The following is a 16990-nucleotide window of genomic DNA, read 5'->3' on the forward strand; positions in this document are numbered from 1 at the left end:
TTTTGTTACTGACCGACTGTTATTAGTTATATTTTGTTACTGACCGACCATTATTAGTTATATTTTGTTACTGACCGACCATTATTAGTTATATTTTGTTACCGACTATTATTAGTTATATTTTGTTACTTACAGGCCATTATTAGTTATATTTTGTTACTGACCGACTGTTATTAGTTATATTTTGTAACTGACCGACTATTAGTAGTTATATTTTGTTACTGACCGACCATTAGTAGTTATATTTTGTTACCGACCATTATTAGTTATATTTTGTTACTGACCGACTATTATTAGTTATATTTTGTAATTGACCGACCATTATTAGTTATATTTTGTTACTGACCGACTGTTATTAGTTATATTTTGTTACTGACCGACTGTTATTAGTTATATTTTGTAACTGATCTACTATTATTAGTTATATTTTGTAACTGACCGACTATTATTAGTTATATTTTGTTACTGACGGACTATTATTAGTTATATTTTGTTACTGACCGACTGTTATTAGTTATATTTTGTTACTGACCGACCATTATTAGTTATATTTTGTTACTTACAGACCATTATTAGTTATATTTTGTTACTGACCGACTGTTATTAGTTATATTTTGTTACTGACCGACTATTATTAGTTATATTTTTTAACTGACCGACTATTATTAGTTATATTTTTTAACTGACCGACTATTATTAGTTATATTTTGTAACTGACCGACTATTATTAGTTATATTTTGTTACTGACCGACTATTATTAGTTATATTTTGTTACTGACCGACCATTATTAGTTATATTTTGTTACTGACCGACTATTATTAGTTATATTCTGTTACTGACCGACCATTATTAGTTATATTTTGTAACTGACCGACCATTATTAGTTATATTTTGTTACTGACCGACTGTTATTAGTTATATTTTGTTACTGACCGACTATTATTAGTTATATTTTGTTACCGACTATTATTAGTTATATTTTGCTACTTACAGACCATTATTAGTTATATTTTGTTACTGACCGACTATTATTAGTTATATTTTGTTACTGACCGACCATTATTAGTTATATTTTGTTACCGACTATTATTAGTTATATTTTGTTACTTACAGACCATTATTAGTTATATTTTGTTACTGACCGACCATTATTAGTTATATTTTGTAACTGATCTACTATTATTAGTTATATTTTGTTACTGACCGACTGTTATTAGTTATATTTTGTTACTGACCGACTATTATTAGTTATATTTTGTTACTGACCGACCATTATTAGTTATATTTTGTTACTTACAGACCATTATTAGTTATATTTTGTTACTGACCGACCATTATTAGTTATATTTTGTTACTGACCGACTATTATTAGTTATATTTTGTTACCGACTATTATTAGTTATATTTTGTTACTTACAGACCATTATTAGTTATATTTTGTTACTGACCGACCATTATTAGTTATATTTTGTTACTGACCGACTATTATTAGTTATATTTTGTTACTGACCGACTGTTATTAGTTATATTTTGTTACTGACCTACTATTATTAGTTATATTTTGTTACTGACCGACTATTATTAGTTATATTTTTTAACTGACCGACTATTATTAGTTATATTTTGTAACTGACCGACTATTATTAGTTATATTTTGTTACTGACCGACTATTATTAGTTATATTTTGTTACTGACCGACCATTATTAGTTATATTTGTTACTGACCGACTATTATTAGTTATATTCTGTTACTGACCGACCATTATTAGTTATATTTTGTAACTGACCGACCATTATTAGTTATATTTTGTTACTGACCGACTGTTATTAGTTATATTTTGTTACTGACCGACTATTATTAGTTATATTTTGTTACCGACTATTATTAGTTATATTTTGTTACTTACAGACCATTATTAGTTATATTTTGTTACTGACCGACTATTATTAGTTATATTTTGTTACTGACCGACCATTATTAGTTATATTTTGTTACCGACTATTATTAGTTATATTTTGTTACTTACAGAACATTATTAGTTATATTTTGTTACTGACCGACCATTATTAGTTATATTTTGTAACTGATCTACTATTATTAGTTATATTTTGTTACTGACCGACTGTTATTAGTTATATTTTGTTACTGACCGACTATTATTAGCTATATTTTGTTACTGACCGACCATTATTAGTTATATTTTGTTACTTACAGACCATTATTAGTTATATTTTGTTACTGACCGACCATTATTAGTTATATTTTGTTACTGACCGACTATTATTAGTTATATTTTGTTACCGACTATTATTAGTTATATTTTGTTACTTACAGACCATTATTAGTTATATTTTGTTACTGACCGACCATTATTAGTTATATTTTGTTACTGACCGACTATTATTAGTTATATTTTGTTACTGACCGACTGTTATTAGTTATATTTTGTTACTGACCTACTATTATTAGTTATATTTTGTTACTGACCGACTGTTATTAGTTATATTTTGTTACTGACCTACTATTATTAGTTATATTTTGTTACTGACCGACTATTATTAGTTATATTTTGTTACTGACCGACTATTATTAGTTATATTTTGTTACTGACCGACTATTATTAGTTATATTTTGTTACTGACCGACTGTTATTAGTTATATTCTGTTACTGACCGACTGTTATTAGTTATATTTTGTTACCGACTATTATTAGTTATATTTTGTTACTGACCGACTGTTATTAGTTATATTCTGTTACTGACCGACTGTTATTAGTTATATTTTGTTACCGACTGTTATTAGTTATATTTTGTTACTGACCGACTATTATTAGTTATATTTTGTTACTGACCGACTATTATTAGTTATATTTTGTTACTGACCGACTGTTATTAGTTATATTCTGTTACTGACCGACTGTTATTAGTTATATTTTGTTACCGACTATTATTAGTTATATTTTGTTACTGACCGACTATTATTAGTTATATTTTGTTACCGACCGACTATTATTAGTTATATTTTGTTACTGACCGACTGTTATTAGTTATATTCTGTTACTGACCGACTGTTATTAGTTATATTTTGTTACTTACAGACCATTATTAGTTATATTTTGTTACTGACCGACCATTATTAGTTATATTTTGTTGCTGACCGACTATTATTAGTTATATTTTGTTACCGACTATTATTAGTTATATTTTGTTACTGACTGACTATTATTAGTTATATTTTGTTACTGACCGACTATTATTAGTTATATTTTGTTACTTACAGACCATTATTAGTTATATTTTGTTACTGACCGACCATTATTAGTTATATTTTGTTACCGACTATTATTAGTTATATTTTGTTACTGACCGACTATTATTAGTTATATTTTGTTACTGACCGACTATTATTAGTTATATTTTGTTACTGACCGACCATTAGTAGTTATATTTTGTTACTGACCGACCATTAGTAGTTATATTTTGTTACTGACCGACCATTAGTAGTTATATTTTGTTACTGACCGACCATTATTAGTTATATTTTGTTACTGACCGACTATTATTAGTTATATTTTGTTACTTACAGACCATTATTAGTTATATTTTGTTACTGACCGACCATTATTAGTTATATTTTGTTACCGACTATTATTAGTTATATTTTGTTACCGACTATTATTAGTTATATTTTGTTACTTACAGGCCATTATTAGTTATATTTTGTTACCGACTATTATTAGTTATATTTTGTTACCGACTGTTATTAGTTATATTTTGTTACTTACCGACCATTATTAGTTATATTTTGCTACTGACCGACTATTATTAGTTATATTTTGTTACTTACCGACCATTAGTAGTTATATTTTGTTACCGACTATTATTAGTTATATTTTGTTACCGACCATTATTAGTTATATTTTGTTACTGACCGACTATTATTAGTTATATTGTGTTACCGACTATTATTAGTTATATTTTGTTACTTACAGACCATTATTAGTTATATTTTGTTACTGACCGACTATTATTAGTTATATTTTGTTACCGACTATTATTAGTTATATTTTGTTACTTACAGACCATTATTAGTTATATTTTGTTACTGACCGTTATTAGTTATATTTTGTTACCGACTATTATTAGTTATATTTTGTTACCGACTATTATTAGTTATATTTTGTAACCGACTATTATTAGTTATATTTTGTTACTTACAGACCATTATTAGTTATATTTTGTTACTGACCATTATTAGTTATATTTTGGTACTGACCGACTATTATTAGTTATATTTTGTTACCGACTATTATGAGTTATATTTTGTTGCTTACAGACCATTATTAGTTATATTTTGTTACAGACCATTATTAGTTATATTTTGGTACTGACCGACTATTATTAGTTATATTTTGTTACCGACTATTATTAGTTATATTTTGTTACCGACTATTATTAGTTATATTTTGTTACTTACAGACCATTATTAGTTATATTTTGTTACTGACCGTTATTAGTTATATTTTGTTACCGACTATTATTAGTTATATTTTGTTACCGACTATTATTAGTTATATTTTGTAACCGACTATTATTAGTTATATTTTGTTACTTACAGACCATTATTAGTTATATTTTGTTACTGACCATTATTAGTTATATTTTGGTACTGACCGACTATTATTAGTTATATTTTGTTACCGACTATTATTAGTTATATTTTGTTACCGACCATTATTAGTTATATTTTGTTACCGACTATTATTAGTTATATTTTGTTACTGACCGACTATTATTAGTTATATTTTGTTACCGACTATTATTAGTTATATTTTGTTACCGACCATTATTAGTTATATTTTGTTACCGACCATTATTAGTTATATTTTGTTACCGACCATTATTAGTTATATTTTGTTACTGACCGACTGTTATTAGTTATATTTTGTTACCGACTATTATTAGTTATATTTTGTTACTGACCATTATTAGTTATATTTTGGTACTGACCGACTATTATTAGTTATATTTTGTTACCGACTATTATTAGTTATATTTTGTTACCGACCATTATTAGTTATATTTTGTTACCGACTATTATTAGTTATATTTTGTTACTGACCGACTATTATTAGTTATATTTTGTTACCGACTATTATTAGTTATATTTTGTTACTGACCGACTGTTATTAGTTATATTTTGTTACTGACCGACTGTTATTAGTTATATTTTGTTACATACCTACTATTATTAGTTATATTTTGTTACTGACCGACTATTATTAGTTATATTTTGTTACCGACTATTAATAGTTATATTTTGTTACAGACCGACTGTTATTAGTTATATTTCGTTATTGACCGACCATTATTAGTTATATTTTGTTACCGACCATTATTAGTTATATTTTGTTACCGACTATTATTAGTTATATTTTGTTACCGACCGACTATTATTAGTTATATTTTGTTACCGACTATTATTAGTTATATTTTGTTACCGACTATTATTAGTTATTTTTTGTTACTGACCGACTGTTATTAGTTATATTTTGTTACCGACTATTATTAGTTATATTTTGTTACCGACCGACTGTTATTAGTTATATTTTGTTACCGACTATTATTAGTTATTTTTTGTTACTGACCGACTGTTATTAGTTATATTTTGTTACCGACTATTATTAGTTATTTTTTGTTACTGACCGACTGTTATTAGTTATATTTTGTTACCGACTATTATTAGTTATATTTTGTTACCGACTATTATTAGTTATTTTTTGTTACTGACCGACTGTTATTAGTTATATTTTGTTACCGACTATTATTAGTTATTTTTTGTTACTGACCGACTGTTATTAGTTATATTTTGTTACTGACCGACCATTATTAGTTACATTTAATTGTTATTATTAGAGGACGAGGTTTAACACACCAAGGACCTTTTTCACTTTTGTTACACATTTAACATTTTGTCCTGTTCCAGCAGTTTTCCTAACATTCAGGATTTAATTGCGAGAGGACTGATTTGCGGGAGCTCTCAAACTCCACATCGTCCCTTTTTGACCAAACGAATTTGCTGATTGATTGTTACGGTTCATGTCTTGTTTTAAGCTTACTTCGCCGAGACGGAGGTAAACTATTTTCAACAGGCAAAGGGGAGCCAACTCTTATAACTGTAACCAGTTCAGGACGATGTACATGTAAGAAAAATAAACTACACGGGAAGGTTTTCGTCCGGGGATATTTAGGAATGTGTTTTTTCAGACATGACTTGTTTTAATTTCTAAGCGACAGTCAAGGGCCACCATATTTCCCTCTTTATTCTCACAGGAGGTCACCACGTGGCCCAATCTTTAGCCTCTCTTTGTTTTCGTAATTTATAGACTAGATTGCTCTATAACAAAATTACACAAGTATGTTGAATGACCGAGAATATACCTAATGATGATAAAATATGAGAATCAGTTTCGTAGTTCTTGGCGTAGTGGCGACCTAGCAGTCAAAGCCATGCATTAGAAGACTAAATTCGATCAGATGTACTGGTTGCTGCCACGAAGGTAAATATGACTTACGGAGTCAGCGTTAGTCTGTTAGACAAACAATAAAGGTAGGTCAAACGTGAAAAATCACCATGAAGTGGAAGCGAAACTTCTAGATAGACAAACCCATGTTTTTCTGTGTATCATTCGGGGATGTAATTTGGAGCACGCAGGGTTTGTTCACGTTCCACTTTCAGATTTATAACACCTGTTACGTATACATTCTTGACGAAACTACATATTTGACGGAAATTAAGTGAACATATATTTTAATCAATCAAACGCAAAAGTTATGTCCTTAGTGTGATATAATATGGTGTTCCTCAACATCTTTCGAAACCATGTAGGCCCTTGATATTCGAATCTTGGGGAAGCAGGGAATACATAACCGGTAATAGAACTTTCAAATGGTTGGTTACGTTGCGAGTAAGAAATGGTGGAATATTTGTTCTTTTAAAACAATTTAATTATTATTTTATCTGATTATTGCACAAAGCCTGTTAGATATTTCCATCAAATTCAACGAAATTCAAAGATTCCCACCATTTCATCATCAATATACTATCTCTTATCTTGAATGACGTGGTATCACCAGTATAATCGTTATCTCGAGGTATGTGGGGGTATGATTGGGTATCACCAGTATAATCGTTATCTCGAGGTATGTGGGGGTATGATTGGGTATCACCAGTATAATCGTTATCTCGAGGTATGTGGGGGTATGACTGGGTATCACCAGTATAATCGTTATCTCGAGGTATGTGGGGGTATGACTGGGTATCACCAGTATAATCGTTATCTCGAGGTATGTGGGGGTATGATTGGGTATCACCAGTATAATCGTTATCTCGAGGTATGTGGGGGTATGACTGGGTATCACCAGTATAATCGTTATCTCGAGGTATGTGGGGGTATGACTGGGTATCACCAGTATAATCGTTATCTCGAGGTATGTGGGGGTATGACTGGGTATCACCAGTATAATCGCTATATCGAGGTATGTGGGGGTATGACTGGGTATCACCAGTATAATCGTTACCTCGAGGTATGTGGGGGTATGACTGGGTATCACCAGTATAATCGTTATATCGAGGTATGTAGGGGTATGACTGGGTATCACCAGTATAATCGTTATCTCGAGGTATGTGGGGGTATGACTGGGTATCACCAGTATAATCGTTATCTCGAGGTATGTGGGGGTATGACTGGGTATCACCAGTATAATCGTTAACTCGAGGTATGTGGGGGTATGACTGGGTATCACCAGTATAATCGTTATCTCGAGGTATGTGGGGGTATGACTGGGTATCACCAGTATAATCGTTATCTCGAGGTATGTGGGGGTATGACTGGGTATCACCAGTATAATCGTTATATCGAGGTATGTGGGGGTATGACTGGGTATCACCAGTACATAGAGAATGCGACATTTAAGCACGCTGCTCGTATAGTATGACAGTGTAACCATCCGAAACATTTTACTTTGCCTTCTCGAGGTACCCCTTAATGGGAATCATACACTCCAATGCTTTTATATACTGTCGATTGAAACTCTGACGAATGACTTATGACACACACACACAACCTGACATACATACACACGTATTAATGTGTAAGACCGAGATCTTGAATTGTGCTTGTTACGGTGTCAGTAAGTGGTATATCTGTGACAGTGTTATAGTGTCAGTTAGTGGTATATATATGACAGTGTTACGGTGTCAGTAAGTGGTATATCTGTGACAGTGTTATAGTGTCAGTTAGTGGTATATCTGTTACAGTGTTATAGTGTCAGTTAGTGGTATATCTGTTACAGTGTTATAGTGTCAGTTAGTGGTATATATATGACAGTGTTACGGTGTCAGTAAGTGGTATATCTGTGACAGTGTTATAGTGTCAGTTAGTGGTATATCTGTTACAGTGTTATAGTGTCAGTTAGTGGTATATATATGACAGTGTTACGGTGTCAGTAAGTGGTATATCTGTGACAGTGTTACGGTGTCAGTAAATGGTATATCTGTGACAGTGTTACGGTGTCAGTAAGTGGTATATCTGTGACAGTGTTACGGTGCCAGTAAGTGATATATATATGACAGTGTTACGGTGTCAGTAAATGGTATATCTGTGACAGTGTTATAGTGTCAGTTAGTGGTATATCTGTGACAGTGTTACGGTGTCAGTAAGTGGTATATCTGTGACAGTGTTACGGTGCCAGTAAGTGGTATATCTGTGACAGTGTTACGGTGACGTAAGTGGTATATCTGTGACAGTGTTACGGTGTCAGTAAGTGGTATATCTGTGACAGTGTTACGATATCAGTAAGTGGTATATATATGACAATGTTACGGTGACGTAAGTGGTATATCTGTGACAGTGTTACGGTGACGTAAGTGGTATATCTGTGACAGTGTTACGGTGACGTAAGTGGTATATCTGTGACAGTGTTACGGTGTCAGTAAGTGGTATATCTATGACAATGTTACGGTGTCAGTTAGTGGTATATCTGTGACAGTGTTACGGTGTCAGTAAGTGGTATATCTGTGACAGTGTTATAGTGTCAGTAAGTGGTATATATATGACAGTGTTACGTTGTCAGTAAGTGGTATATCTGTGACAGTGTTACGGTGTCAGTAAGTGGTATATCTGTGACAGTGTTACGGTGACGTAAGTGGTATATCTGTGACAGTGTTACGGTGACGTTAGTGGTATATCTATGGCAGTGTTACGTTGTCAGTAAGTGGTATATCTGTGACAGTGTTACGGTGACGTAAGTGGTATATATATGACAGTGTTACGGTGTCAGTTAGTGGTATATCTGTGACAGTGTTACGGTGTCAGTAAGTGGTATATCTGTGACAGTGTTACGGTGTCAGTAAGTGGTATATATATGACAGTGTCGCGATATCAGTAAGTGGTATATCTGTGACAGTGTTACGGTGTCAGTAAGTGGTATATCTGTGACAGTGTTACGGTGACGTAAGTGGTATATCTGTGACAGTGTTACGGTGACGTAAGTGGTATATCTATGGCAGTGTTACGGTGTCAGTAAGTGGTATATCTGTGACAGTGTTACGGTGTCAGTAAGTGGTATATCTGTGACAGTGTTACGGTGTCAGTAAATGGTATATATATGACAGTGTTACGGTGTCAGTAAATGGTATATCTGTGACAGTGTTACGGTGTCAGTAAGTGGTATATCTGTGACAGTGTTACGGTGCCAGTAAGTGGTATATCTGTGACAGTGTTACGGTGTCAGTAAATGGTATATCTGTGACAGTGTTACAGTGCCAGTAAATGGTATATATATGACAGTGTTATAGTGTCAGTTAGTGGTATATCTATGACAGTGTTACGGTGTCAGTAAGTGGTATATCTATGACAGTGTTACGGTGTCAGTAAGTGGTATATATATGACAGTGTTACGGCGTCAGTAAGTGGTATATATGTGACAGTGTTACGGTGTCAGTAAGTGGTATATCTGTTACAGTGTTACGGTGCCAGTAAGTGGTATATCTGTGACAGTGTTATGGTGTCAGTAAGTGGTATATATATGGCAGTGTTACGGTGTCAGTAAGTGGTATATCTGTGACAGTGTTACGGTGTCAGTAAATGGTATATCTGTGACAGTGTTATGGTGTCAGTAAGTGGTATATCTGTGACAGTGTTACGGTGTCAGTAAGTGGTATATCTGTGACAGTGTTATGGTGTCAGTAAGTGGTATATCTGTTACAGTGTTACGGTGTCAGTAAGTGGTATATCTGTGACAGTGTTACGGTGCCAGTAAGTGGTATATATATGACAATGTTACGGTGTCAGTAAGTGGTATATCTGTGACAGTGTTACGGTGACGTAAGTGGTATATCTGTGACAGTGTTACGGTGTCAGTAAATGGTATATCTATGACAATGTTACGGTGTCAGTAAGTGGTATATCTGTGACAGTGTTACGGTGTCAGTAAATGGTATATCTGTTACAGTGTTACGGTGCCAGTAAGTGGTATATCTGTGACAGTGTTACGGTGTCAGTAAGTGGTATATCTGTGACAGTGTTACGGTGTCAGTAAGTGGTATATCTGTGACAGTGTTACGGTGTCAGTAAGTGGTATATCTGTGACAGTGTTATAGTGTCAGTTAGTGGTATATCTGTGACAGTGTTACGGTGTCAGTAAGTGGTATATCTGTGACAGTGTTACGGTGCCAGTAAATGGTATATCTGTGACAGTGTTATAGTGTCAGTTAGTGGTATATCTGTGACAGTGTTACGGTGTCAGTAAGTGGTATATATATGGCAGTGTTACGGTGTCAGTAAGTGGTATATCTGTGACAGTGTTACGGTGTCAGTAAGTGGTATATCTATGACAGTGTTACGGTGTCAGTAAGTGGTATATCTGTGACAGTGTTACGGTGCCAGTAAGTGGTATATCTGTGACAGTGTCGCGATATCAGTAAGTGGTATATCTGTGACAATGTTACGGTGACGTAAGTGGTATATCTGTGACAGTGTTACGCTGACGTAAGTGGTATATATATGACAGTGTTACGATATCAGTAAGTGGTATATCTGTGACAATGTTACGGTGACGTAATTGGTATATCTGTGACAGTGTTACGGTGTCAGTAAATGGTATATCTGTGACAGTGTTACGGTGTCAGTAAATGGTATATCTGTGACAATGTTACGGTGACGTAAGTGGTATATATGTGACAGTGTTACGGTGCCAGTAAGTGGTATATATGTGACAGTGTTACGGTGTCAGTAAGTGGTATATCTGTGACAGTGTTACGGTGTCAGTAAGTGGTATATCTATGACAATGTTACGGTGACGTAAGTGGTATAACTGTGACAGTGTTACGGTGTCAGTAAGTGGTATATCTATGGCAGTGTTACGGTGTCAGTAAGTGGTATATCTGTGACAGTGTTACGATATCAGTAAGTGGTATATCTGTGACAGTGTTACGGTGTCAGTAAGTGGTATATATATGACAATGTTACGGTGTCAGTAAGTGGTATATCTGTGACAGTGTTATGGTGCCAGTAAGTGGTATATATATGACAGTGTTACGGTATCAGTAAGTGGTATATATATGACAGTGTTACGGTGTCAGTAAGTGGTATATCTATGACAGTGTTACGGTGTCAGTAAGTGGTATATCTGTGACAGTGTTACGGTGTCAGTAAGTGGTATATATATGACAGTGTTACGGTGTGAGTAAGTGGTATATCTGTTACAGTGTTACGGTGTCAGTAAGTGGTATATATATGACAGTGTTACGGTGTCAGTAAGTGGTATATCTATGACAGTGTTACGGTGTCAGTAAGTGGTATATCTATGACAGTGTTACGGTGTCAGTAAATGGTATATCTGTGACAGTGTTACGGTGTCAGTAAGTGGTATATCTGTGACAGTGTTACGGTGTCAGTTAGTGGTATATCTATGACAGTGTTACGGTGTCAGTAAGTGGTATATCTATGACAGTGTTACGGTGTCAGTAAATGGTATATCTGTGACAGTGTTACGGTGTCAGTAAGTGGTATATCTGTGACAGTGTTACGGTGTCAGTAAGTGGTATATCTGTGACAGTGTTACGGTGTCAGTAAATGGTATATCTATAACAGTGTTACGATGTCAATAAGTGGTATATCTATAACAGTGTTACGGTGTCAGTAAGTGGTATATCTGTGACAGTGTTACAGTGACGTAAGTGGTATATCTGTGACAGTGTTACGGTGTCAGTAAATGGTATATCTATAACAGTGTTACGATGTCAATAAGTGGTATATCTATAACAGTGTTACGGTGTCAGTAAGTGGTATATCTGTGACAGTGTTACGGTGTCAGTAAATGGTATATCTATAACAGTGTTACGATGTCAATAAGTGGTATATCTATAACAGTGTTACGGTGTCAGTAAGTGGTATATCTGTGACAGTGTTACAGTGACGTAAGTGGTATATCCGAAGAAAGACAACATTTTAACGTTTGCCTTAACCGGGCCTCGAACTCTTGCTGCTCTAAAAAAGAACGTTTCAATGGCTCAGTGATAGTTGGCCCGATATTCTGACATGCTCATTGTGCATGTCGTCTAATACCTGGATCGCAATTTATTCACATACATGGATGCGAATTGTTAACATATCACAAATATTCATGAGTACAACTACAACAGGAAATTCAAATATTTAATTTCGGATCACCAACATATATAGTGCATATGCTACATTGCATTCTTTTTATTATATATATAGCTCGGTAAATTCGTATTATTTTTCGTATAATCTCTAAACTACCTTTTAAGAATCACACTGTCTTTGTAATATAAGATGTATAGGGTGTGCTGTGTACTTTTCCACATCTTTTGTCACACCTGAGTAGCATACCTATTATTATAATTTGATATGATAATGACGGTTATAACCACCGCGTTTACAGGTCGGTTATCTTTTGAGGTGATAAGAAAGTATAAAAACAGAATTGTGATTCAGGTAAAATAGTCTATCTTAAAAGGGTTTAGTGTTAGTTCCATGTTCCACTTGATACACCAGCTTACTTTAGAATAAATCTCTGAGAAATAAAAGATGAGGCCTTTTTTCAGGGCAAATAAGGACGAGACTTGATCAGTACAAACAAGGATGAGGCATGTGGAACAAGCTCAGATGAGGTTTTTTAGCGACAAATAAAGGATGAGGCTTACTTGGAACAAACTAGGACGAGGCTTAGTCAGGACAAACTATGATGAGGTTTGGTCGGGACAAACTAGGAGGAGACCTTGTCAGGACAAACTAGGATGAGGTTTGGTCAGGACAAACTAGGATGAGGTTTGGTCAGGACAAACTAGGATGAGGTTTGGTCAGGACAAACTATGATGAGGTTTGGTCGGGACAAACTAGGATGAGGTTTGGTCAGGACAAACTAGGATGAGGCTTAGTCAGCACAAACTATGATGAGGTTTGGTCAGGACAAACTATGATGAGGTTTGGTCGGGACAAACTAGGATGAGGTTTGGTCAGGACAAACTAGGATGAGGTTTGGTCAGGACAAACTAGGATGAGGCTTGGTCAGCACAAACCAGGATGAGGCTTGGTCAGCTCAAACCAGGATGAGGCTTGGTCGGGACCAACTAGGATGAAGTTTGGTCAGGACAAACTAGGATGAGGTTTGGTCAGGACAAACTAGGATGAGACTTGGTCGGGACAAACCAGGATGAGGTTTGGTCAGGACAAACTATGATGAGGTTTGGTCAGGACAAACTAGGATGAGGCTTGCTTGGGACAAACTATGATGGTGTTTGGTCAGGACAAACTAGGATGAGGCTTGGTCAGCACAAACCAGGATGAGGCTTGGTCAGCTCAAACCAGGATGAGGCGTGTTCGGGACAAAATGAGGCTTTTTCAGGACAAATCAGGATGAGGTTTGGTCAGGACAAACTAGGATGAGGCTGGGTCAGGACAAACTAGGATTAGGCTGAGTCAGGACAAACTAGGATTAGGCTGGGTCAGGACAAACTAGGATTAGGCTGGGTCAGGACAAACTAGGATTAAGCTGGGTCAGGACAACCTAGGATGAGGCTTTTTCAGGACAAACTAGGATTAAGCTGGGTCAGGACAACCTAGGATGAGGCTTTTTCGGGACAAATCAGGACGAGGCTTGCTATGGACAAACAGCGCGAGACTTGGACAAACCAGGATGCAAAACTGTTTGCGATACCGATTGTATAAAGTATAAAACTGGTGGTTTGCCTAGCAGTGTAGATACTCATACACCATGAAGGATATGTCTGTATGAAGTAAACATATCTTATTTCATTTATAACACTGACGATATATTTCTGTTACGTGTAGTCAGCCATGTTTCTATTTAGCTAATCCTGTATCGTGACACCCTGGATTGACGTACGTCTCACCCAGTGGTGTACTTTCTGGTAACGTTCTCAGTAGAGCTTCCAGTATTCTAATTCTCAGTAGAGTTTCCAGTATTCTAATTCTCAGTAGAGCTTCCAGTATTCTAATTCTCAGTAGAGTTTCCAGTATTCTAATTCTCAGTAGAGTTTCCAGTATTCTAATTCTCAGTAGAGTTTCCAGTATTCTCATTCTCAGTAGAGTTTCCAGTATTCTAATTCTCAGTAGAGTTTCCAGTATTCTCATTCTCAGTAGAGTTTCCAGTATTCTTATTCTCAGTAGAGTTTCCAGTATTCTAATTCTCAGTAGAGTTTCCAATATTCTAATTGTGACGTCATATAACGTTGGTTGCCTAACAAGCTGACAAATATAAGTATTGGAATAAAATGATTTCAAATCAAATCTTTCATCTTTCAAACTCAGAACTGTAGATATTTTCAAATAGAAATTGATTTGAAGACAGTAATGGAAATAAAGTAAATTTATCAATGACATTCACCTCAAATGTGTAAACTCAAGAACTCCCCGCGATATTATATTAACGTCTACAGAGTCGGCCGACTATAATACTAACGACTACAGAATCCACTGGCTATAATACTAACGACTACGGAGTCGGCCGACTATAATACTAACGACTACAGAGTCGGCCGTCTATAATACTAACGACTACAGAATCCACTGGCTATAATACTAACGACTACAGAGTCGGCCGACTATAATACTAACGACTACAGAGTCGGCCGACTATAATACTAACGACTACAGAGTCGGCCGACTATAATACTAACGACTACAGAGTCGACCGACTATAATACTAACGACTACAGAGTCGGCCGACTATAATACTAACGACTACAGAGTCGGCCGACTATAATACTAACGACTACAGAGTCGACCGACTATAATACTAACGACTACAGAGTCGGCCGACTATAATACTAACGACTACAGAGTCGACCGACTATAATACTAACGACTACAGAGTCTGCCGACTATAATACTAACGACTGCAGAGACGGCCGACTATAATACTAGCGACTACAGAGTCGGCCGACTATAATACTAACGACTACAGAGTCGGCCGACTATAATACTAACGACTACAGAGTCGACCGACTATAATACTAACGACTACAGAGTCGGCCGACTATAATACTAACGACTGCAGAGACGGCCGACTATAATACTAACGACTACAGAGTCGGCCGACTATAATACTAACGACTACACAGTCGGCCGACTATAATACTAACGACTACAGAGTCGGCCGACTATAATACTAACGACTACAGAGACGGCCGACTATAATACTAACGACTACAGAGTCGGCCGACTATAATACTAACGACTACAGAGTCGGCCGGCTGTGTTCAGTAGCAACATTCGAACGTAAATTACAAGGCTGTGTTAAATAGCGACAATAGGACGTAAATTACAAGGCTGTGTTAAATAGCGACATTGGGACGTAAATTACAAGGCTGTTTTCAGTAGCGACATTGGGACGTAAATTACAAGGCTGTTTTCAGTAGCGACATTAGGACGTAAATTACAAGGGTTGATTGATATGTTGTGAGCCTCGTGTTGAAGGAGGCACTCAATGATGTTCTTTTTAAGTCATACTATTCTCAGACTATAAAGGGCCGTGTACCCAATAATTGGTCTCATTTTGTTACTTTTTATCGACGAGGTAGCACTCATAATGTAAACAAGACAAACGGTTTTTGCGAAATGGCTTTTGATCCGCCTTATTGACCTGATCTCGCTCCATAAGACTTTCATCTATATCCTAAACTAAAAACAGCTACTTCAGGCACCCTAACCCTAATCCTAACATGCAGTGGATGACTTTCTGAACAATCAATAAAAGGAGATCTACAAAATGGCACTGAGACCCTTAAACCGGAGACAAAAGTGTATAGATACTGAAGGAGATTATGTTGAAAAATAATACAATATGTCCGGCAAAATTCAAATACTTCAAAATGAGGCTCACAACATATCAATCAACCTTCGTACAATGCTGTGTTCAGTAGGTACACATTATGGTTTGTTATACAATATAACTTACCATACAAAAGTCGTCCTTGTTTATATCATCAGCAGCGTCCCCTGTCAGAATGTCTATAATCTTTCCTTGTTCTACAACAATACAGGCTTTCTCTACTGTCCTGTCCAACACAACTCTATTTCCTCTGAACGCCTTCCTATTAGAAATCATTTTGATCCAATTGTGTCGTCTTGATAATTTAATCTTGGAATAAACCTGCCGAGCATCCAGCTCCCACAGATATAGGTAACATGTAAATGTATTGCCAGTGTACACCCGTTTATTTTCCTTTATGTATAACAAGTATCATGTTTTACCTTCTGAATATTCATAGGTCACAATGCCACGTTTCCATGCGTTACTAGGTCGACTCGCTCTAGGTCTATCTATACTACATCCCTTTATTAGGTTCGACTGTAGATTTAACTTACATCTAACATTAATATTTCCCTATCACGGGCTGCGATTTTTTCGTCGAGTTACACGTTCATTATAAAACAAA

General features: G+C 35.3%; 1 protein-coding gene across 1 annotated transcript in view; it reads right to left on the reverse strand.

The window, feature by feature from the left end:
- LOC117344745 (allantoinase, mitochondrial-like) overlaps positions 1 to 16691 on the reverse strand; it is a 35114-nt gene extending 18423 nt beyond the window's left edge. Inside the window, exon 1 of the mRNA XM_033907573.1 lies at positions 16510 to 16691. Coding sequence (XP_033763464.1) covers positions 16510 to 16659 — 150 coding nt within the window. The 5' untranslated portion in view covers positions 16660 to 16691. The remainder of the gene's footprint in view (positions 1 to 16509) is intronic.
- Positions 16692 to 16990: the final 299 nt, after the last annotated feature.

Source organism: Pecten maximus, chromosome 16 (assembly GCF_902652985.1).
Source record: "Pecten maximus chromosome 16, xPecMax1.1, whole genome shotgun sequence".
Classification (NCBI taxonomy): domain Eukaryota; kingdom Metazoa; phylum Mollusca; class Bivalvia; order Pectinida; family Pectinidae; genus Pecten; species Pecten maximus.